General features: G+C 41.2%; 1 protein-coding gene across 2 annotated transcripts in view; it reads right to left on the bottom strand.

The window, feature by feature from the left end:
- The window catches only part of LOC126199331 (nonsense-mediated mRNA decay factor SMG5), a 305,533-nt gene that overhangs the window by 255,516 nt on the left and 24,981 nt on the right, over positions 1 to 25,036 (bottom strand). Inside the window, exon 2 of one of the 2 annotated variants that reach the window (XM_049936180.1) lies at positions 24,170 to 24,395. In XM_049936180.1, coding sequence (XP_049792137.1) covers positions 24,170 to 24,395 — 226 coding nt within the window. Of the gene's footprint in view, positions 1 to 10,551; positions 10,700 to 24,169; positions 24,396 to 25,036 lie in introns of those variants that run through there. The other variant, XM_049936181.1, reaches the window with a different exon arrangement.

Here is a 25,036-nt window from a genome sequence, read left to right as displayed (position 1 = left end):
CTGGAAGGGACCCACGCGCAAGATGACCTGAACTTCGTCCGTGATGGCAAACCCAAACAACAGAAGGCATTTAGGCCAGAAATGTTGCAGTTGTATACACAGACGAGAAAAAAAAAGAGTATGTTTTTTGCGGATGTACCGGTTAAAAATACACATTTTCTCTGGTGAAAATACTCTTTTTCCTGGGTCAAAATACTCCACACACCTGATGAAAGCACATATTTTCTCTGTTAAGTGACAATATACTTCCCATAGGAGCAGTGAAACTTGGCAATCCTTTGACTGGTGACTGTTTTATGCGCTGGTATAGAACTTCCCAACATTATGGAAACAAAACACAGAAAAAGTGCACATTTTGGAAAGATCTTTGCTGTGTGGCACCATTTAAAATGCATATTTTTGTATTATGAAGAGATCCAAACAAATTCCATCAAATACAGCAATGTAGCTTCTGAAGCACTGAAGTTGAGATTGCAATGTGTTTTTATCAGCCAACCACAGCTCATGTCATGTGATCTCGCCATCCAACGACAGCAGATATTACAGGCATAGGACTCGTGATGTTGTCAGCCAATAACAACATCATTGTTAAGCAGTGTGAGCACACAAATAGGATAAGTCAATAGTTTAAATTAACAAAGTATAACTACAAGAAAAGCTAAGCTTTCACTTATAATATTAGTTGTCAAAAATTGTTTGCTGTTTTTACGAGTGTGTGGTTCGGCAGGATCCTAAGTGCACAGCTTAAACTGCAGCAGCTGAAAATTTCAGACAAGCACAATTACAAATTTCACTGCTGTTAATGAACATTTCATGGGTTACCTGGATAAATACGTGTTCCGTACAGCACTTCGACTTTTCCATAGACAAGCCAATTACATGAGCAATTGCTCAAGAACTCAGTTTGCACATTTCGTTAAATGGATAATTATACTTGTTGCCATTATTACTGAATAATTTGTAATCTATGAAATAACTAAAATAAATATGAAAGACAAACTTTGAAACTTGGTCTTTTTTTTTTTTTTAGCACGTTTTACCCTTACAGATATATGAAACACAAATGTGCCAGTAGAATTTTAAATACTGGCATAAATGACTGGTCTTCTGGGCCTGAATTTTCTCTAAGTGGCTGGTCCTCAGCATTAAGTTGGAATGAGTGTCTAACATTCCGTGATTTAAGAAATTCATCACATGCAACATAATTTATTTCGTGTAAAAGGAAATTTACTTTGAAAGTAATACTTCTCAAATCACCATTCACAATTTTTCCAGCAAACTGTTAGAAATGTAAACAGTTGTGAGATCATGCTCATCAAAATGAGGCTCACAAGAAAGACGCATCAAAAGTAGTTTGTTGTTAAAAAGTATTGCATAGTCTGAAACATTTTGATGTCAACAGACACTTGTTTATGCAGTGTGTTTTGTTGTTGTAAATGGTGCATTTTCTTTGCAAATAAATTTTTATTTTGGTGTTATTCTATGTAACCTACTTGTAAGCTGCCGCAGTTGTGAACTGACTTCTGAAGGGGAATGGAGCTGTCAACTTATGCAACCAACTTGCAGGAGGACAGGTCAATGCTGGGTAGCGCAGACGAGCATACATTGTGAGGTTCACCAGGGAAACTGTTGCTTCTGTGTCTGCTTGGAAACAAACATCCTAATTTAGAGTCAAGAGATCAATAAACAACTTGGTATCAGGTGGACTGTCCTAGGGAAGAATGGCCTGGAGTTCACGGACCATACCTTTACACAAGTGGTGAGTGAGGTTGAACAGATTGCACGTTGGTGCATTGTGAAACATTCAAGACAAGATGGGAGCCTCCACTGCTTATGCTGACACGGTTTGAGTGGCTGCTCAGAGCCTACTGACACCTTTGAAAGTGATGAATCATGACACTGTCATTGGGAAATGGACATACGAGAATTTTGACCCCTTGATGGAGGATGAACCACAGCTATCTGGGGATAAGCCCTAAGGCGTTCATTTGCTGCTTGTGAAATTTCGAAAGAATGTGCCATTTTAAAAATATCATCCAAAAAAGGATCGTCCAGCCCGGGGATGCAGTTTGTACTTCCATATCGGGAGCCAATTGGATCACCACACCACGAATCGAGGAATCTACATATGAGGTTTTGCAAGACGCAATTGAAATCACATGAACTCAGTCCTTGTAAATCTGTCTCCCACGAGTGGTATGACTGACCTGGTTGCTTGTGGTATTTATGGAACTTAAGGCACAATGTGACCACACAGAATCATTGTGAATAATAGTTTGACAGCAATGAACACATCTCCTCAAACATGAGGGCAATCGGATTTGAGATGGGAGCCAGCTTCTTTAGTAGCAAAAAGTCTTTGGGGAAGCCCGAGAAATGAATAGTGACCACTGGAGAGAGCAACATCAGAAACCCAAAAAGCAGCAAAGTGCTGTTTCAGCCATTGCAAATACATGTCCTGACATTCGCTGATGTCGTTAAACAGCACAAACAGAGGTGGACAGGACTCCACCTGGGAAACGACCACAGAATGAACAGGCTGTGAATCCTGCACCTGCAAGCATTGTGATAAAAGGTGATTTTCCTGATGTTGGAACTGCTGTTGCAATTACTGCTGCACGAGAAGCTGTTACTGTTACTGTTTCACAAGTTGCACGAATTTTGCATTCATAAGATGCCATTAACATTTTATCTTTCCACCAATAATAGTAACCGAAATTGCGGCACCGGCGGGAGACGCTGGCTGAGCAGCCGAGGGTGTCGACTGTGTCACCGAAAAGCACAAAAGATAACAATGGCGATGGACGAACAAGACAACATGACAGAACAACAAGTATGAAGTGGAAACCAAATCACGAGTCTTAGACATACCAATAGCAAGAACCAAACAATGCTGTGTATAATGAATAAATGAGAGTGCAGTCGGAACACGACTGAGGTCCTCGACCCCATGCTGTGAGAATGGCCATGGGCATCGATGGGCTGACATGTGGCGCGTGGCCCGTGCCCAGCGATGAGGTCATGGCAACAGTGCTCACAAACATTAAGAGCGCTGCCTAGCAGTTGTCATTTAGGTTCATGCTTTCTGGTCGGCTTTCTAATTATCGGGGCAGAATACCAGAATGTGTGCATGAGGTGTGCCTACTTGTATGGATTGTGGGTGCTTTCCTTTCTTTTCTGAAGAAGGCTTTGGCTGAAAGCTAAGTGTGTAACAGTCTTTTCACTGTGCCAGTCTGCAACTGAACGTGTCATCTTTACAGTGAGTAGCAATGTAGCCTTCTAACCTTATTGTAATGATCAAGTGTACATAGTACATATTTTAAATAGAAAGAAACATTCCACACGGGAAAAATATATTAAAAACAAAGATTCCATGACTTACCAAACGGGAAAGCGCTGGTAGATAGACACAATAAAAAAACACACAAACACACACACAAAATTTCAAGCTTTCGCAACAACGGTTGCTTCATCAGGAAAGAGGGAAGGAGAGGGACAGACAAAAGGATGTGGGTTTTAAGGGAGAGGGTAAGGAGTCATTCCAATCCCGGGAGCGGAAAGACTTACTTAGGGGGAAAAAAGGACAGGTATACACTCGCACATACACACATATCCATCCACACATATACAGACACAAGCAGACATATTTAAAGGCCTTTAAATATGTCTGCTTGTGTCTGTATATGTGTGGATGGATGGATGGGTGTGTGTGTGTGTGTGTGTGTGTGTGTGTGTGTGTGGGCGCGCGCGAGTGTATACCTGTCCTTTTTTCCCCCTAAGGTAAGTCTTTCCGCTTAAAGGCCTTTAAATATGTCTGCTTGTGTCTGTATATGTGTGGATGGATATGTGTGGATGGATATGTGTGTGTGCGAGTGTATACCTGTCCTTTTTCCCCCTAAGGTAAGTCTTTCCGCTCCCGGGATTGGAATGACTCCTTACCCTCTCCCTTAAAACCCACATCCTTTCATCTTTCCCTCTTCTTCCCTCTTTCCTCACGAAGCAACCGTTGGTTGCGAAAGCTTGAAATTTTGTGTGTGTGAGTTTGTGTGTTTTTTTTATTGTGTCTATCTACCAGCACTTTCCCGTTTGGTAAAGTCATGGAATCTTTGTTTTTAATATATAGTACATATTTTACACACACACACACACACACACACACACACACACACACACACACACACACACAGAGAGAGAGAGAGAGAGAGAGAGAGAGAGAGAGAGAGAGAGAGAGATTGGGGGGGGGGGGGCAATAACATTGGATTTCTAAAAGAATTCTCAGTTTTTCGGGATAATTTAAAAGATGTGACCAAAATATAAGACATATAATCATGAAATATATACAGAGAGAAGGTAGCTTCTTGTTGCTGAATACATGGTGTATAGTAAAATGCACAGGAACAACTATTCAAAGAGACAAAGCACAGTAGAAATGCCTGACATGGCATACTGAATTTAATTGGCAAATATAGAAGATACAAAAATGTAGCATCACTGAGGAGACCTAGGCGTGAGTATTCGAGGGATGTCCAGCAAGTCACAAATGTCCCAACAGGTCTACTGCTGTGGTCAACCTGTGGTCGAGTGGGAAGTGGTTTCAAGATGTGGCAAGCAGAGAAAGACTTTCTGGGAGGGTGATCAAAAGGTCTCTTTGGTTTCCCTGACAATCAACTTTCTGGCAATATCTGTATACGGCAACTATCCTTTCCAAACTGCACTCATTTTCTCTGTTCTAGAGGGCTCATCCTGTCTTGCAAGGTCCGAGGATTGACAAAGGTAGTACTAGTGGAGGTTGGGAGATCCAGCGTTAGGTGCATGATAAGAGCCCCTTAGGGATAACGTTGCCAAAGACAGGAAGAAATCCAATGTGCACTCTTATGTTATCAAAGATTTGGTAGGAGTCCTTCTGGTTGCCACAAAGAGCACAGGGCACAGCCAACTGCATGTCTTGGCTCATGTCACAATGTCACTTAAGGACAAAAAAATTTCTGTCTGGCTTCCAAAGGCTATCTGAAGTGATAAAGACCATCATCTTGTTTGTAGATAATGGTGGAGCTCACAATGTACACAGGAAAAAGGCAGACCGGGAAAATGTCAGTACTATAGTTCCAAATTATCACAGCTGTGTTGAGAAAGAAACAGAAGGGTATACCTAGAAAATAGTAGTATTATAGCTGTAAACTATCATAAATGAGTTGGGAAAGAACCAGAACTCCAAGCACTACCAGAAATCACTGAAGCTTAAATCGGAGATAAGTTAAGCTGATGAACTTAATGATGTACATAAAGGATACACTAAATTCAGTTGGTGGTGGTGGTGCTGTTGTACGTAGTTTCTCTTGTAGTGGAACTGAAGTAGACAGCTGCTGTGAGTCAATATGTGTAGAAGCTGTACTCAACAACCAAAATAAATTGCATGATAATTGTTTCCTTCTACCAAGTCCAGACTTACATGATATGGTTCCTAAAAGATTCAAGGAAAATTTTAGTCTCATTTTAAATATGAGCTCATTTTGAATATGTGCTCAACTCACACAATTTCCCGTCAATTGTAGACAAAGAACGTTTGAAATCAGTTGTTGGTTGAAATATCATTCAAAATTGTATAAAATGAATTTTCAGAAAATTTATTTGGGCAATTAGTTTCAGTGTAAATGGTTGTGATAATATACAAAACCTCTTAGCAATAAACAATCCGGAGGAAATAAAAAGTGTCATTATGGACATAAGGATTTGTGACCACAAGGTCATGAATACCACAAGGTGTAAATCCATCAAAAATGAACACACTATTATGAAAAGGGTAGACTGCTATTCACCATATAGAGGAGAGGTTGAGTCGCAGACAAGCACAATAAAAAGATTGCTAAACATGTGAATTTTTGACCAAAAGCCCTTCTTCTTCTGAAGCGGACGCTGAGGCTAGAGACGGTAGTTGAGTGGGAGTGTGTGTGTGTGTGTGTGTGTGTGTGTGTGTGTGTGTAAGTTGTGCTTGCATGAATGTGCACGCCTTGTCTACTTCAGAAGAAGGCCTTTCAGCCAAAAGCTAACATTTTAGCATGTTTTTGTTGTGCCTGTCTGCAACTCAATCTTTTCGTAATATTGTCATTATTCCATCCTGGATTTTCCATCATTTAAAAATAAACACGAAAGTTATCAACTTAAAAAAAAAACAGATAAAAAATTCACATAATGACTTCTTGACACACAATTTCCACTTTTTTCATACTAACTATATAAGTATCTTCAAACATGGCTCATTAAAAAAAAAAGTGCTAAAGCAACTGACTGTATTATATAAAGTAAATTAATAACATAAGAAACAGATTACCAAGGGAAAGAAAGCATGTCAGGACAGTGTTACAGCACCGAAGAAAAAAACATGCTAGATTCAAAAGAAAAAACACAAAATCTTCAGGAACCATGCCAGTTTACAGATGCTATAAAGTTTGTGTGGACTTCAATGTGAGATGCTTTTAATAGTTTCCAAATCTCAAGATCTGGCAGAAAACCTAAAAAAGTTCTGGTCATGTATAAATTATACTTGTGGTAAGAAACAATAAATACCTCCACTGCAAGATATCAATGGTAACATCACTAAAGAGTTATTCCAAAATTCTTTCACCATGGAAGATGCAGTAAATACTCCAGAATTAATCATGAGCACCTGCAAACATGATTAATTTGGAAGTAGATACCCTCCGTGTAGGCAAACAATTAAGTCATTTAATTCAAGCAGGACTTCTGGTCCGGATTGCACACCAATTAGATTCCTTTCAGAGTATGCTGATGAAATAGCTCCATTTATAGATGTTTATACAACTGCTTGATCAACACAAGATCTGTACCTAAAAACTGGAAAATGCACAAGCCACACCAACACCCAAGAAAGGTGTTGTTGTTGTTGTGGTCTTCAGTCCTGAGACTGGTTTGATGCAGCTCTCCATGCTACTCTATCCTGTGCAAGCTTCTTCATCTCCCAGTACCTACTGCAACCTACATCCTTCTGAATCTGCTTAGTGTATTCATCTCTTGGTCTCCCTCTACGATTTTTACCCTCCACGCTGCCCTCCAATGCTAAATGTGTGATGCCTTGATGCCTCAAAACATGTCCTACCAACCGATCCCTTCTTCTAGTCAAGTTGTGCCACAAACTTCTCTTCTCCCCAATCCTATTCAATACCTCCTCATTAGTTACGTGATCTACCCACCTTATCTTCAGCATTCTTCTGTAGCACCACATTTCGAAAGCTTCTATTCTCTTCTTGTCCAAACTAGTTATCGTCCATGTCTCACTTCCATACATGGCTACACTCCATACAAATACTTTCAGAAACGATTTCCTGACAACTAAATCTATACTCGATGTTAACAAATTTCTCTTCTTGAGAAACGCTTTCCTTGCCATTGCCAGTCTACATTTTATATCCTCTCTACTTCGACCATCATCGGTTATTTTACTCCCTAAATAGCAAAACTCCTTTACTACTTTAAGTGTCTCATTTCCTAATCTAATTCCCTCAGCATCACCCGACTTAATTCGACCACATTCCATTATCTTTGTTTTGCTTTTGTTGATGTTCATCTTATATCCTCCTTTCAAGACACTGTCCATTCTGTTCAACTGCTCTTCCAAGTCCTTTGCTGTCTCTGACAGAATTACAATGTCATCGGCGAACCTCAAAGTTTTTACTTCTTCTCCATGAATTTTAATACCTACTCCGAATTTTTCTTTTGTTTCCTTTACTGCTTGCTCAATATACAGATTGAATAACATCGGGGAGAGGCTACAACCCTGTCTCACTCCTTTCCCAACCACTGCTTCCCTTTCTTGTCCCTCGACTCTTATAACTGCCATCTGGTTTCTGTACAAATTGTAAATAGCCTTTCGCTCCCTGTATTTTACCCCTGCCACCTTCAGAATTTGAAAGAGAGTATTCCAGTCGACATTGTCAAAAGCTTTCTCTAAGTCTACAAATGCTAGAAACGTAGGTTTGCCTTTTCTTAATCTTTCTTCCAAGATAAGTCGTAAGGTCAGTATTGCCTCACGTGTTCCAACATTTCTACGGAATCCAAACTGATCTTCCCCGAGGTCCGCTTCTACCAGTTTTTCCATTCGTCTGTAAATAATTCGCGTTAGTATTTTGCAGCTGTGACTTATTAAACTGATAGTTCGGTAATTTTCACATCTGTCAACACCTGCTTTCTTTGGGATTGGAATTATTATATTCTTCTTGAAGTCTGAGGGTATTTCGCCTGTCTCATACATCTTGCTCACCAGATGGTAGAGTTTTGTCCTGACTGGCTCTCCCAAGGCCATCAGTAGTTCTAATGGAATGTTGTCTACTCCCGGGGCCTTGTTTCGACTCAGGTCTTTCAGTGCTCTGTCAAACTCTTCACGCAGTATCTTATCTCCCATTTCATCTTCATCTACATCCTCTTCCATTTCCATAATATTGTCCTCAAGTACATCGCCCTTGTATAAACCCTCTATATACTCCTTCCACCTTTCTGCCTTCCCTTCTTTGCTTAGAACTGGGTTGCCATCTGAGCTCTTGATATTCATACAAGTGGTTCTCTTCTCTCCAAAGAACTCTTTAATTTTCCTGTAGGCAGTATCTATCTTACCCCTAGTGAGACAAGCCTCTACATCCTTACATTTGTCCTCTAGCCATCCCTGCTTAGCCATTTTGCACTTCCTGTCGATCTCATTTTTGAGACGTTTGTATTCCTTTTTGCCTGCTTCATTTACTGCATTTTTATATTTTCTCCTTTCATCAATTAAATTCAATATTTCTTGTGTTACCCAAGGATTTCTATTAGCCCTCGTCTTTTTACCTACTTGATCGTCTGCTGCCTTCACCACTTCATCCCTCAGAGCTACCCATTCTTCTTCTACTGTATTTCTTTCCCCCATTCCTGTCAATTGTTCCCTTATGCTCTCCCTGAAACTCTCTACAACCTCTGGTTCTTTCAGTTTATCCAGGTCCCATCTCCTTAAATTCCCACCTTTTTGCAGTTTCTTCAGTTTCAATCTACAGTTCATAACCAATAGATTGTGGTCAGAATCCACATCTGCCCCAGGAAATGTCTTACAATTTAAAACCTGGTTCCTAAATCTCTGTCTTACCATTATATAATCTATCTGAAACCTGTCAGTATCTCCAGGCTTCTTCCATGTATACAGCCTCCTTTCATGATTCTTGAACCAAGTGTTAGCTATGATTAAGCTATGCTCTGTGCAAAATTCTACAAGGCGGCTTCCTCTTTCATTCCTTCCCCCCAATCCATATTCACCTACTATGTTTCCTTCTCTCCCTTTTCCTACTGATGAATTCCAGTCACCCATGACTATTAAATTTTCGTCTCCCTTCACTACCTGAATAATTTCTTTTATCTCGTCATACATTTCATCTATTTCTTCATCATCTGCAGAGCTAGTTGGCATATAAACTTGTACTACTGTAGTAGGCATGGGCTTTGTGTCTATCTTGGCCACAATAATGCGTTCACTATGCTGTTTGTAGTAGCTAACCCGCACTCCTATTTTTTTATTCATTATTAAACCTACTCCTGCATTACCACAATTTGATTTTGTATTTATAACCCAGTAATCACCTGACCAAAAGTCTTGTTCCTCCTGCCACCGAACTTCACTAATTCCCACTATATCTAACTTTAACCTATCCATTTCCCTTTTCAAATTTTCTAATCTACCTGCCCGATTAAGTGATCTGACATTCCACGCTCCGATCCGCAGAACGCCAGTTTTCTTTCTCCTGATAACGACGTCCTCTTGAGTAGTCCCCGCCCGGAGATCCGAATGGGGGACTATTTTACCTCCGGAATATTTTACCCAAGAGGACGCCATCATCATTTAATCATACAGTAGAGCTGCATGTCCTCGGGAAAAATTACGGCTGTAGTTTCCCCTTGCTTTCAGCCGTTCGCAGTACCAGCACAGCAAGGCCGTTTTGGTTAATGTTACAAGGCCAGATCAGTCAATCATCCAGACTGTTGCCCCTGCAACTACTGAAAAGGCTGCTGCCCCTCTTCAGGAACCACATGTTTGTCTGGCCTCTCACAGATACCCCTCCGTTGTGGTTGCACCTACGGTACGGCCATCTGTATCGCTGAGGCACGCAAGCCTCCCCACCAACGGCAAGGTCCATGGTTCATGGGGGGCCAAGAAAGGTAAGAGAAGAAATCCCCTGCATTACAGACCCACATAATTCACATTGATCTGTAGTACAATTTTGGCACATTTACTGTGTTCTGACACTGTGGAACATGCAACAGGCTTTTTCTGTCTGTCGAAGGCTATTTTATTTCAAACTTACCAGTTTCAAATGATGTCACACAGCTTCTGATCTGATGAGCAATATAAATAAATTACAACTGTGTTTCAATCATGTGTTTACAATATTACAGAGCTAATTTTTTTTATCTAATTATAATATAAAAGTTGTATAACTTACTGCATCTCGTAGTTACAGGGGAACTAATCTTAATGGAACTACCAGTTTCACTGTCATATACTACAGTTTCACTTACATTCCAGTATAAATATCATCGTGGCAGCTTTTGGGGTGCAAACATGACCTTTGTACAGCAAGAGAACTACTACGGCGATACTACACAGAGCTCCAAAATGTTTTTATTCGAAATTGCCAGAGGAACTTGAAGTTTATGCTCGTGAGGTTTACACCCACCAGCTAGGAACTTGAAGTTTATGCTCGTGAGGTTTACACCCACCAGCTAAAAACTCTGGGACACCTGCTGAATGAACAAAGTGACTTTGCACAAAGTAATTATTGTATTACAGTGTTTTTAGCATAAATCTAACAATAAATAGGGACTCAAAGGACCTTTGTTTAAAAAAAAAAAGGGGGGGTGGACCTAATGAATTTTTGAGGGATCAACAGAGAAATGAAAGACAAGACATCAATAAATTTCTTTTTAATGGACAATCCTACCAAATGAGCCAGATGAGAGATTACATAAAAAAGAAAGAACAAAAATTTGCAAATACAGTACACTCTTCATTGTACTTTAATTCTTTATTGCTAATGTGATGTTCATCTTTCTGAGGCATCTTCAGAATAATATATACACATAGCATAGTCTTAGGGTTTGAATATTTTGACTTCATAGTTTCATTTATACACATCAGCACACGTAACTACTGTTCTGAAGATGACCAAAAAGGGTGAAACATGTTGGCAGTACATAAATAAATAGCAATCAAGGCTGTTTTTAATTAGAAAACCATTATCACAGCTGCTGGCTTCAGCCAGTGTTGAGTGGGAGAATGTCTACACAACAAAAGTATTAGACCATTTGCAAGTAGGTAATGTAAGAAAGTAACTATTTTAAATAGTCACTTTGACGGAGTACAACTTCTATCTCATTTACTATTTTATTTAATTTTTTATCATTTTTTATATATTGTAATACTAGAACTGTGAATCAAATAGAAACTAAAATTATAAATCAAAATTAAATAGTCTTAGTATCACCATTGTCTTTAAATATAAGAGATTTGGTCAATTACAAAGGTACAGTTTACTCTTTCTTACTGCAGGATGATGATTTCCTTGTTTTTCATTTAATGTCTTCTGAAATGGATCTGATTTTTTGGCTTCTCCACTTCCAATTTTTTTAACTCCAGCTAGCATACCTTGGGCTGGAGAGATTTCTTTATAATCTTTACATTTAATTCCTTCTTCAATGCACTTAGTGGCTTCTTCAAGCACTTGATTAGCAGCTTTTCCTTGGATTTCCTTTTCCTTATTTTTCTGCAATAAAGTTTTTGACAATTCTTTCAAATCAGTAGCACCTTTAACCTTCAGCTTTTCTGTACTTTTTCCGAATGCTCAACATTTTTTTTTTTTTTTTTTCCTTCTTCTTCTTCTAAGTAGCTTTCGTATGCAGTTCTAGCCAACAGTAACAGGATGCAAGTGGGCCTGATGGTTGTACAATTTCATACCAGAAAAAATGTTGAACCTCAAATTCAAACCTTGTTTACTCATGTTTACCTGATCACTCATTAAAACATGTCCACAAAGATAAAATCCTCTTTCTACTGAAGCACTACCATAAGACAAACAAAATTGCTTTTACAACTTTTGTTACAGTGGGATATTTTACAAAGTTTACGTTCTAATTTGGAGCTTATTTGTAAGACTGAATATCAAATTAAATTAAACATGTTGAGCATTTCAATTATGTACAAACAGTCTAGTAAATTCTCCCTAACAGAATTAGGATGACAGAACTAGGATGACAGAACTAGAATGACAGTCTTAGTGAGACTGTACAGTACACATGAAAATTGTAAATGAAGAGTCGCTGACTGACTCTCAGCCATATTCTGAAATTTTATTAACTTTTTTTCCATGAAAATGTATATCCTATCCGTTTTGTTGATCTCACTTGCAACCACCATTTGACAATTACTACACAATGTAAATGTACTATGGTGTTATTACACCTACAGAAGCTTTCACTGCAATGAGAGAAGCCCAAATGTCACCCACTTTGAATAGTTAAAATTTATGATTTGGTTTGTTAACTTAAATTCACTTTCATTAACTGCATGAACAGATGATTCTGCAAATAGGTGGATATTAAAATTTGTTTTTAGTGCATTTACTAAGTCCTATGAACACCAACTTAACAACTGCCATTTGTTGTTACAGCACTACCGCTCTCCAGTATAACACTGTTAAGTGCAAGTGATTCATCATTTTAGTCCAAGTCTTGTGATACATCACAGCTTATCTTATCGATTCAATTTTCAGTATGGTGTGGGCTGACAAAAAGAACAGTTTTAAAAGTTCAAAGATCCCTGCTCTTAAGGGTTCTCATACAGTGTAAGAATTCCTGGAAAAAATTATGTTTTTAAATCTGCAGTATCTCACATTGTCTGTGAGCTACAAGTTCAAAATTATTTGTTAACTTTATTTTCAATTATTTTCCTGGCATTACACCACTAAACTTGGGGAAAAGTACTCACATAACATGTCATATGCAAATCTCATCTTTACTCCTAATCGTTAAAAAAATATCTTATGACACAATGCTAATCCAAAAGTAATTACTATACCAATTAATTCTTTTGATTGTGATTATCATAATCTTTCATAGCCACAGCTAACAACCTACTTTTCCAGCAGCTTTCCAAAGTGCTGTAATTTTTTTGCTAATATAATGGTTGTGGCACAACTACGAAATTCAGTGTGGCACAACTGGCACATACAGTGATCGAGAATGACGCAGTACTGCAGTATTGAATGTTCCTGATCACAACCGAAATCAGTAGCACATTTCTCAGTGGCTAGCCACACGTTCTGTCTCTGATGGATATCTGACGGTAAAAAAAAATGGAGAGTATGTCACACAAAAGTAGCTGGCACTGCACAGCAGCACTATCTCCCCATATGTTTCCTTGCCCCATGACCATCAATGTCCTCCTACCATTACTCCCTATGGTTCCCTCAACAGGGGATTTACTTTACGCGCTGGAGCTGAAAGAAACCAAAATTCTGGGGAAAAAAAAGTTAAGGCCAGTTGTAATATGAAAGATGCCTCAATTAAGCTTCACTGGGGTTATTAAAATTAAAAGAAAAGGACTTTCGGGATCAAATTTTTAAAAAGTACCTTTTTGGTACTTAAAAAAAAAGGAACTTCAGGGACCAATGGGATGTCTGCTAAATACTCTGTTGTGAAATTTTTGAAGCCATGTCATCTCACGGTATTGGGGTAGTATGAGAAGCTCTGCCATATGCCCGCTGTGGCAGTCCGCCATCCGCTGACAGCGTTGGAATTGACACAATAGGGAAAACTGCAGCGTGAAACTACATTCAGGCTGGCACTTATGCAGCTACTTCTACAATGGTCTACTTGAAAGAGAAGAGAACACAGACTTTTTTTTAAATTTTTCCCTTTAATAAAATGTGTTTGTAAATCCTCATTAATGTTTTCTGTATAATTCTTTGGAATGATTTATATATTATTATTTCAGTATTATACTTTAAACCTGCAATTACCTGTAAAAGGCACTCTTTTAACACTACATGCATTCTACACCAACAAATACAGCACACAATTAAGTCTTTCGTATATGACAGAGCAACTGATAACTTCCCTTAAGATTGGCTATTCTCTAACTACAAGATATGGCACTATTACGAAAAGGATAGGTGCTATTCACCATACAGTGGAGATACTGAGTCGCAGATGGGCACAACAAAGAGACAGTCACAATATAAGCTTTCGGCCAACCAGGCCTTTGTCAAAAATAAATGACACACACACACACACACACACACACACACACACACACACAGCTGCAGTCTCTGGCAGGGCTTCAGCTGCCAGAGACAGCAGTCGTGTGTGAGAGGTGTGTTTGTGTGTGTGTGTGTGTGTGTGTGTGTGTGTGTGTGTATTTTTGACAAAGGGCAAAGGACTTGTTGACCGAAAGCTTATAATGTGACAGCCTTTGTTGTGCTTATCTGTGACTCAGCATGTCTGCTATATGGTGAGTAGCAACTACCCTTTTCATGATACTGTTATACCCCTTCCTGGATTTTCCATTTTAAGATATGTCATATAGAAATGCACGATATCACAGTGATGTATACTAATAAAATTCTCTCTAGCTTCCTGCTGCGCCAATTAGTTTAAAATCCACAAGTTTTTGGAAGAGAACTTCTTGGCCATTGTCAAGTGGCAATTTCCTTCTTCTGGTTGCTGCTCCCTTTGTGATGTCACTGGAGCTCGCTACAGCACAATACATGTCAATTTTTTCACTGTTCATCCAGATGACAGTCACCACTTAACATTGGCCAAGGAGTACTTGATTGAAAGTACCGTTTGATGCAGGTGGAAGCTCAAAAAATTTTTATCGAGGTATGGCAGGTCATACAACTTCTGTATTGTAATCAGGTAGAAAAAAGCTTGAGCTTTGTAATATTGCAAACACAGGAATAGAACCCAATTGTAATTTATTTCTACTGTTCAACAGATTTGAAGGTGGGAGATATTGCCTAAAACTTGTCATTTTGAAATAAAAACAGCAATCTACAGACAAAACATGAGCCTATTTTGTATAACATTGTGTCCAAGTACATCTGGTTTTGGTTGTGAAATGTCTCAAAGTACACAATCTATTAACACCCAATCAGCAAGGATTCAGAGAATATAATTTTTGTGAAAGACAACTGGCTCTTTATTCATGCGAAGTAATGGGTGCTATAAACAGGGAGGTCTCATGTCGATTCCGTACATCTAGACTTCCAAAAAGGGTTTTGATACTGTTCCTTACATGTAGCTTATAATCAATTTGCACACCTATGGAATATTGTCTCAGCTGTGCAACTGGATTCATGATTTACTGTCAGTAAGGTCATAGTGGCTATTACGTGACGAGAATTCATCTATACTCCATTCATCATAAGAATAAACCTGATCCAAACAAACACAAATGCGATGATTGGTCAGAAGCTGTAGCACAAGTAGAGTGGTGTTGTAACGCTCTTGAAAGTAGGCTCTACTTATGTATTAGATATATGTTATAACGTCAAGTTTAACACATATATTTCAGAACGACACAACACACATAAGTCACAGAGTAAGTTGACAAGCAAGACATGTGTACACGTTAACATTCGAATGAGCACTGAGTCCCAGTCTAGCGGCCGTTGCTCGGCTGGCCGCTTAGGTGGCGCAGCTGCTGCGTGGCTGGCAGACAGCGCTGCACATAGAGGACGCGCGTAATTGCAAGGCGGCGCTTTGAATGATCGGCGAGTCACAACACTTCCCCCCCCCTCCCCACCCCCTTTTTGTTGCACTGGTCCTGATGGAGGTGTCCTGGAGATAGCTAATGTCCATAGGCGTTGTTTGACTCGCCGTAAAGTCTCGAGGAGGAAGCTTCCCGTACGGACGGAAGTGTCCCCGATGATAACGGGTCAAGATGACAGGAGACGTAGGGGTCGAATCTGCTGGGGCCCCATGCACCAATCTGCCCGTTGCAGCAAGTCCAGTTGATATGACAGGAGACATGGGCGATGTGTCGGCGTCCGTTGGAGGAGGAAGCGAGTAGACTTGCTCTGACAGAGGATGGTCATCCAGTTCCTGCATGGGCATGTCTCCTGGTGGCGTCTGTTCTTGTGCTGGCATCGCGATGATGGTGAGAGGGCTGCGTTGTGAGTATTGAGAGATGCCAAGATCCCGAGCGTCAGGTAGAGCTGAAGGTGGTGTAGCGGCATTACGAACAGGCGTTGCCGGCACACGAGGCCGAAGCTGGTCCGAATGACGCACTGCAACACCCGTGTCCGTCTGGATTTCATACAGGTGTCTGCCACGGTGTCGTAAGATGCGGCCCGGGCTCCATTTTGGCTGCCTGCCATATCCCCGTACCCAGACGAGGTCATCAGCAGTGAACTGGCCAAGTGAAGGCACCCGCGGCCGTGAGGTGGAAGGTCGCAGAAGATGAAGTAGCGTGCAGGGCTGTCGGCCATGTAAGAGCTCAGCCGGGCTGTGGTCGCCCATGGGGGTGAAACGGTAAGACGCCAGAAACCGGAGAAGCGCATCATCAGCAGCAGAAGAAGTCAGAAGTTTCCGCATCTGAGCCTTAAATGTGCGGACCAGTCGTTCAGCCTCACCGTTTGATTGTGGATGGAACGGCGGGGCCGTAACATGCATAACGCCGTGACGAGCACAAAAATCCGCAAATTCGGAAGAGGCAAATTGCGGACCATTATCAGTAACAAGAGTAGAGGGGAGGCTTCCCAAAGAAAAAATGCGGGCGAGAGCACTGGTGGTTGCCGCGGTGGTAGGTGACGTGCAACGGACAATGAAAGGAAAGTTAGAGTAGGTGTCAATTACGAGGAGCCAATAAGTACCTAAAAAGGGTCCTGCAAAGTCAGCATGAATGCGCTCCCAGGGCTTCTCAGGCGAAGGCCACGGTGACAAAGATGACTTCGGGGCAGCGGCCTGTGACGCACAAGGGCCGCAGGCAGCGACCATGTGTGCTATTTCAGAGTTGATGCCAGGCCAGTACACATGACGGCGCACCAGAGATTTTGTGAGAGACACACCCCAGTGCCCTTGGTGAAGGAGGCGCAAGACCGAAGCACGCAAAGACGCAGGTATCACAACACGCGGCAAAGCATTGTCAGTGGAAAGGAGGATAACACCATCCCTAGCCGTGAGGCGGTAGCGCAAAGCGTAGTAGTTCCACAACGGATCAGAAGTCTTAGCGGACGGGCGATCTGGCAAACCCTTCTGAATACAGCGTAAAACCCGGGAGAGGGTAGGGCAGAACCCGTAGCAGCCGCCAGCCTGTTCCCAGTGATGGGGAACCCGTCCACAACCCGCTGCTCGGCAACATCCAGGTGGAAACACAAAAGTTAGTCCCTATTGAATGCCAGATCAGGACCCATGGGAAGGCGAGACAGAGCATCAGCATTTGCATGTTGAGCCGTTGGCCGGAAATGAATCTCATAATTGAAACGAGAAAAGTAAAGAGCCCAACGCTGGAGGCGGTGTGCAGCCTTGTGGGGAAGTGACGATGATGGATGAAACAAGGAAACAAGTGGTTTGTGATCCGTAACAAGATGAAATTTTGAGCAATAGAGAAAAACACCAAACTTATGAAGAGCATAAATAATGGCCAAAGCTTCTTTTTCAATTTGAGAATACTTTTGTTGGGCATCCGTGAGCGTTTTGGAGGCATAAGCAATGGGTTGTTCCGAACCGTTAGAAAAACGGTGCGCAAGGACTGCACCGACCCCGTATTGAGAGGCGTCTGTGGCAAGAACAAGATGGCCAGGTCGATAAGTAGCCAGGCACGGGGCCTGTTTCAGCATAGTCTTCAATTTCCGGAAAGCCGCATCGCATGACACGGACCAGTGAAAAGGCATGTTTTTCTGCAACAGGCGATGCAACGGCTGAGCCACCGAAGCCGCAAACGGTAAAAACTTGTGATAGTATGCTATTTTCCCCAAGAAGGCCTGCAGTTCCTTAACAGATGTAGGGCGAAGAAGGGCATCGATCGCAGCGACTGTTTGCTGAAGCGGACGAATACCATCCCGAGAGAGTTGAAACCCCAAGTACATGATAGATGCCTGAAAAAATTGTGATTTCTGAAGATTACACTTAAGACTGGCAGTCTGTAAGACATGAAAAAGTGTGCGGAGATTTTGAAGATGTTCTTCAGTGGTGGAGCCAGTGACAACAATGTCGTCCATGTAATTGATACACCCAGGGACAGGGAGCAATAATTGTTCCAAGAATCGCTGAAAGAGAGCAGGGGCGCTAGCAACCCCAAATGGCAAGCTTTGGTATTGATAGAGGCCGAAAGGCGTGTTAAGGACCAGAAACTGCCGGGAAGCAGCGTCGAGAGGAAGTTGATGATAAGCTTCTGACAGGTCAATTTTAGAAAAATACTGGCATCCAGCAAGTTTAGTGAACAGTTCTTCAGGACGGGGCATAGGGTAAGTGTCGATTAGGCATTGAGCATTTACGGTGGCTTTGAAATCGCCACAGAGACGAATATCACCATTTGGCTTAGCAATGACAACGACAGGAGAGGACCACTAACTGGAAGTGACAGGAAGCAAGACCCCTGAAGTAGTGAGACGATCCAACTCCCGTTTTACCCGATCACGAAGGGCCACAGGCATGGGCCGAGCCCGAAAAAATTTACATGACCTTTCTTTTTGCAATTGTGACACACAGCCCAACGTTGGGGACAATCCTCGCGTGAATGTTTCGTAAAACACCGCGGACATGAAGGAAGTTGCCGGGGGTTTTGCTGCAGTTTCTTAGCGGGTTGTTTACGGCTAGGCCAAGGCTGCGCTTGGGAGCGCACTGCGGCCACGTCGGCTGGCGGGGACGTGCCGCACTCGTCGTCAACAGCGCGCAGAGGTTGTATTTCCCCTACATCACCCCACACCTCTATTTGCGCCCCAGCGGCGCGAGAAATTTCAAAAGACTGCGCAATGGAGAGAACTTCATCTAGAGTCGGATTTGCCAACTGAAGGGCACGTTGTCGAACTTCTTTGTCAGGCGCATCCCGTACCATGGCATCGGCATAGGATTCTTTGTGAACGTCGGTAACAAATTGACACTTTCGACTGAGGCCGTGAAGTTCAGCAGCCCAAGCGCGATAGGATTGATGTGGCTGTTTTTGACAACGATAAAAAGCAACACGAGAGGCTACCACATGCGTTTGCTTTTGAAAATAGACAGACAGAAGTGAGCACATTTCAGGAAAGGACAAAGACGCAGGATCCTTCAAAGGAGCCAATTGCGACAACAACCGATACATTTAAGGTGAAATCCAGGAGAAGAACAGAGACTTATATGGTTGTTCGTCCGTGATATGAAATGCCAAGAAGTGCTGTCGAAGACGTTTTTCATAATCAGACCAGTCTTCCGCCGTCTCGTCATAAGGAGGAAAAGGAGGTATAGCCAACGACGAGAAACGCCCCGCATTTGACGCCGCGTCAAAATCGCGAATCGCCGCTGTTGGAAGCGTTTGCTGTTCAAGGAGATTTTGCAATAGTTGCTCGACAGAAGCCATGGAAACCTGTGGGTCAACGGTGAAAAGGAAAAATCCCATCCTCGTCACCAATTGTTATAACGTCAAGTTTAACACATATATTTCAGAACAACACAACACATATAAGTCACAGAGTAAGTTGACAAGCAAGACATGTGTACACGTTAGCATTCGAATGAGCACTGAGTCCCAGTCTAACGGCCGTTGCTCGGCTGGCCGCTTAGGTGGTGCAGCTGCTGCATGGCTGGCATACAGCGCCGCACAGAGGACGCGTGTAATTGCGCGGCGGTGCTTTGAATGATCGGCGAGTCACAACAATATATTATTACTAAGTTACATTAAATTAAACTTAAATAATTTCAAATGTGTTAACAGCTATCAACGTTTTTCTTAATCATGCTTTGGCTACGTAGTTTTTATGTCAAAGATCGTGTACAGCCACAGCCTCTGCAGTGTTGTGCTCCGATTGTCGCACTGTTAATGTGGAGTATGAAAATGGTTGAGGCTGCTTCCTGCTCTGTAGCAGAACACGGTTAAAAAGTGCTGAGAAATAGGTTGTTCTTAACATCTCTCATAATATTACAGAGATAACTGGCTTTGAAGTTTTCGAGAGACTTTATTATATACAATTCTGACACAAATACAAATGGGATGCATAGCGCAATTGGTAGCGTAACAAACTGGTAACCAAGGGAAGTTCACGGTTCACTGGTTCAAGCCTCACCTGTGTCAAAGTTTTTTCTCATTCAATTTGAAATACCTACACCTCATAACTGTAAAATTCATCATCATTTTTTTATGAATAATGCATGTCTTCTTGTTTTTAATTACATATTGCATGTGCTATTCCTGTTTTCATTTCAAATATAAATTCTCAATTATTGATATTTTATGAAAGACTGCTAATAAAGGTTGCTTACATTAAGAAAACATAACAATTAAATTTTGAAGGCAAAAAAGAAAAACCATTATTTTACACCACAGATGTAGATATGTGTCGAAGAAATACGAAAACAATCATTTTCACAGCGTAGATCACACCATACAAATGCTGCATTTTTACATTTTCCACTGTAGCTTTACAATATGAACCCAACAGAACTCATGTGGAGCCAAGTTAAGGGATTTGGCCCGAGAAAAAACAACGCCGTTAAGCTGCCAGACGTACTGGGACTAATGCACACAGCTTTTTCATGTGTCACTGCCATACGCTGGCAGGATATAGAACACGACATCATAAAAGAGGAGGAGAAAATGCAGTGCCTGGGTGGTTTTATAGAGTCTGTTGTTGATCGATTCATTATCAACGTAGCAGATGGCAGTTCCAGAACTGAAATGTATTTCTCAGATTTGGATAAGAAAAGAGCTAAGAGATTACCAGGCAGCTGACTGTAATTAACAGCTTCAGCGGCTTCAGTATTCAACAGTACGGTGAAATCCCTGCAGTATGCTTTTGTATCAGCTCATTCAGAAAAATTACCCTGTGTTTAAATTTTCATCACTCTTGTTTGTAATTAGAATATGTCAGATGAGAATGAGAGAATTTTATACTTCACATCCAGTCATCTAAGAAGCGTGCGGTAGTGCTGGAGTTTTGCCGAATATTATTTCATTCTCTTTAAAAATTAAATGACACTCAAAGTTACATTGTTTCGTTGCTGTCTCTTTTTACATCTGAACTGCAAATGCTCACATCATTGCCGGTTAGTTGGACCGCTGGTTAGCCAGTGCTGTCCAAGTTTAATGCGCCTGTAAAGCTGTTGTCCCGCACATTATTGTTCAGCCTATGTGCGTGTAACACAGCATAAAATGTATCCTTAAAAAAAAAAAAATGTACCAGACTGTACTGGTCACAGCTTGGCTTCTGCTACACATGAAACGAAATCCAATGAGATTCAAGCAAATGTGGAAGAATACATTGTGTAACGTTTACATCAGGTTAATTATTATGATGAACAGATTGTAGTGCAAAAATTATACCTGGTTCATCAAGAAAGCAATATGGACCCTCTGCTGTTCTTAATTTTTGTAAACAATTTAGGATACAATTGCAGCAGTCCTCTGAGATTGTTTGCAGATGATGCTGTCATTTACTGCATAGTAAAGTCATTAGAAGATCAAAATGAACTGCAAAATGTAGACAACATATCTGCACGATGTGAAACTGCTAATTGACCCCGTACAACAAACAGTGTGAGATCTTCCACATAACTAGTGAAATCTGTTAAAATACAAGTACACATCAAATCACACAAGACTGGTTGTCAAAAAATTACGAACACCTTAAATTAGTACCATCGCACAGAAAATGTGGGGAAGGTGAATCAAAGAAGTGTTTTATTGGCAGAGCACTAAAAAGGTGCAAGAAATCTACTAAATAGACTGCCTTCTGTAAGCTTGTTGATTCTGTTCTGGTGTACTGCTGTGATGTATAGTATCCCTACCAGATAAGATTTTTGGAGGACATCGAAGAAGTTCAAAGAAGGGCAGCTTGTTTTGTACTACCACAAAATAAGGAAAGGAGTACTCTATCCCAGCAGTTCATAGACACACATACCCTGTGCAGACGAGTATTATCCTGTTGCGTTAGAGTAAAGACATGAGGATGCTGGATGTCTGATGTGCCATAGTATTGCCACTACCAGCTATGATCTAAGGTCACACCTGATGGTTCCCCACACTGTGACACAAGGAGTAAAACCACTGAGCCTCTCTAAAATATTGGAAGAATAAGGCATCTCCCCAGGCTGCTGCTACACTCGCTGATGATGGTCATCTGACAGAAGTGCAGAAGCGTTATTCACTGCTGAACACTATGTGATGCCAGTTATCAGCAGTCCACATTTCTCAGTGACACAACCACTCTAAATGCAGCCACTTGTGTTTTGGTGTTAGCAGCAGCCGCCATATGGGATGGTAATTCCAAAATTTCTGGCTGCTGCCAGTCTCTGACCAAAGGTGTGTGATAACACAGAATGTTGCAGGGACTACATTACTTGTTCTCGGATGGCAAGCATTGATATTAAGGGGATACAATGTACTTGGTGCACAATACAGTGCTCCCACCTTGTGGTGGTTAGATATGGTCAATTGGAACCACGACAAATAGTATACCCACCCTCATGTTTCTATGCAGTCACATATCGAGCCGCTGCCACATCCAAACGTCCCACAAGTCTGCACTGCACAACTCTACCAGCCAGCTAAATGAAGACCCACAATGAGGCCCCTTTCAAACTCTGACACGCACTGGTAATGCTGTCTCTCACGAGTATGTAGCATCACTGTGTTCGTCATAGTGATCAATCAATGTCTGACACTGTTAACGACCTTTATGTACCCTACAAGGCATGGTAACAACACTGATCACAAACAACACTAACACACTCTGTTGGCTGTTCTACCCGACACAGAAAATTGCAACTCTAATCACTTACGTAACTGCCGTTGGTATGTATGGGTACAAAGTCACATTTACATCCGACGTAGTCTTCCTGACGCTTCACTTTTTTTTATAGGCAGTGCACATTAAAAAGTATTGGGAAGAAGCATCAGCTAGCCTAGCTCCTGTACTTTCCTTAACTGGTGCTACCAACCTTATGACAACTATTTTGCCCGAATAAAACTTCACATCACCCTTCCCACATAATAGGAACTGCTGAAGATAATTTCCAGCTGTGTATCCTTATTTGAGCCACTGAATGATTCTTGGAAATTAATTAAGCCTTCATGAGTTGGAAAACATACAAAATACTTCTGCAACTCATTCTCAAGATGCACTTGAGTAACTGGGTTCCCCATCAGGTCGGAGTAATGGAAGATATTGAAGTAATTCAGAAGCATGCTGCTAAATTTTTTACCAGTTGGTTCGACTGGAACAAAAGTGTTAAGGAATTGGAATCATTGGAAAGAAGAAGACAAACTTTTTGGAAAACACTACTGAACACGTTTTAGGGAACCAAAATGTATGACAAGAGTGCAAAACAGCTCCCATATCTCAAATGACTGTATAAAATAATGCCAATTGGCAGTGATACAGAAGCACACAGGCAATTTTTTTTTAGCTTCACTCCATCTCAGAGTGGAACAGGAAAAGGAATGAGTACCAATGGTACAAAGTACCCCACCCTTCCTCCGTACACTACGCAATGGCTTGCACAGTATGGATATACAAGGCGTCAACAAAGTTCCAAGGTGGTTTTCACTTACCACTGTACTGGTATTACATAACAAACATATTCAAACAATGGAAATTCCAGGTAGAAATATCAACAATGGAGGAAGAGAGAGATTGCTACTTACCATAAAGATAATATGCTAAGTTGCAGATGGGCGCAGGCATTCTGGGCCAAGCTGCCGGAGTAGGCGGTCATATGTGTGTGAGGTGTGCTCGCTTGCGTGAATAACTGGTGTGTGTTTCTCTTTTTACGATGAAGGTTGAGGCCAAAAGCTTATGTGTAAGTGTCTTTTAATTGTGCCTGCCTGCAACTCAGCATGTTATCTTTATGGTAAGTAGCAATCTATCTTTTCCTACACTGTTGATAACAAACACATTAACACAAAAATTACAGAATGGATAAACGATGATGGTTGAAGACACACCTTTGGCGTTAATTTTTTGGCAGAAGTGATGACCTCATAAAAGCCTTTCCTCCATAACAATTCTTCTGTCTTGCGACCATATTGCAAAGGCTGTGCAAATATTATTCTCTCGCACAATTCCTTCAGCCTGCTTTGCTTCAGCAGTAGGCTTGATGTAAACAAATCACCCACCTCCTCTGCTAAGCTGCGTCCATCATCCAGCTGCCTTGCTACCTCCGTAACGGTCCTGCAGTAAAACAGGTTAACATTAAGCATAGAAAGGCAGCAACACCACTTATTTCTCATTATTCTACAGCTCCCATATTAAAACCAAATTGGACCTACACACAAATTTCAGTATGGACAAGTACATTAGCAAACCTTCAGGTATCATGTACTTATAATCTAGCCTGATGAATCTGTTACACCTCTGAAGAGCAGAAAAAATGGTGACATGGCAGAGATAAGGTAAAATAATGCATATGAGGGCGGAAAATATTTAAAGAAAGGAGAAGAAAAATAAATAAATACATATTTTCACTTAGAAGAGACTATTATGAATGTGACACTTTACAGCCCAAAGATAGTGCAGGCAACAGACAAAGTCTGAAAATCAGGAGCTTTCCGAATATAAAATAATCTAATGTATTCATTGGTAGAGGAGAATGCAGATGAGGTGACAGGAGAACCTGTTACCATGCATTCTGAATTACTGAAATGTTTTAAGATGTTAGCAGAGTAGTGGAGAAGCTGTTGTTGTTGTTGTTGTTGTTATGTCTTCATTCTGAAGACTGGTTTGATGCAGCTCCCCATTAGTCCATCCAGCGTAAGTCTCTCTGTCTCCGACAAGAAGAGGCCCCCACTGGTGGGCTCGACTTTTTGAAACAA

Source organism: Schistocerca nitens, chromosome 8 (assembly GCF_023898315.1).
Source record: "Schistocerca nitens isolate TAMUIC-IGC-003100 chromosome 8, iqSchNite1.1, whole genome shotgun sequence".
Taxonomy (NCBI): Eukaryota; Metazoa; Arthropoda; class Insecta; order Orthoptera; family Acrididae; genus Schistocerca; species Schistocerca nitens.
Note: the sequence above shows the minus strand (reverse complement) of the source record. Positions and strands in the feature narration are given on the sequence as shown.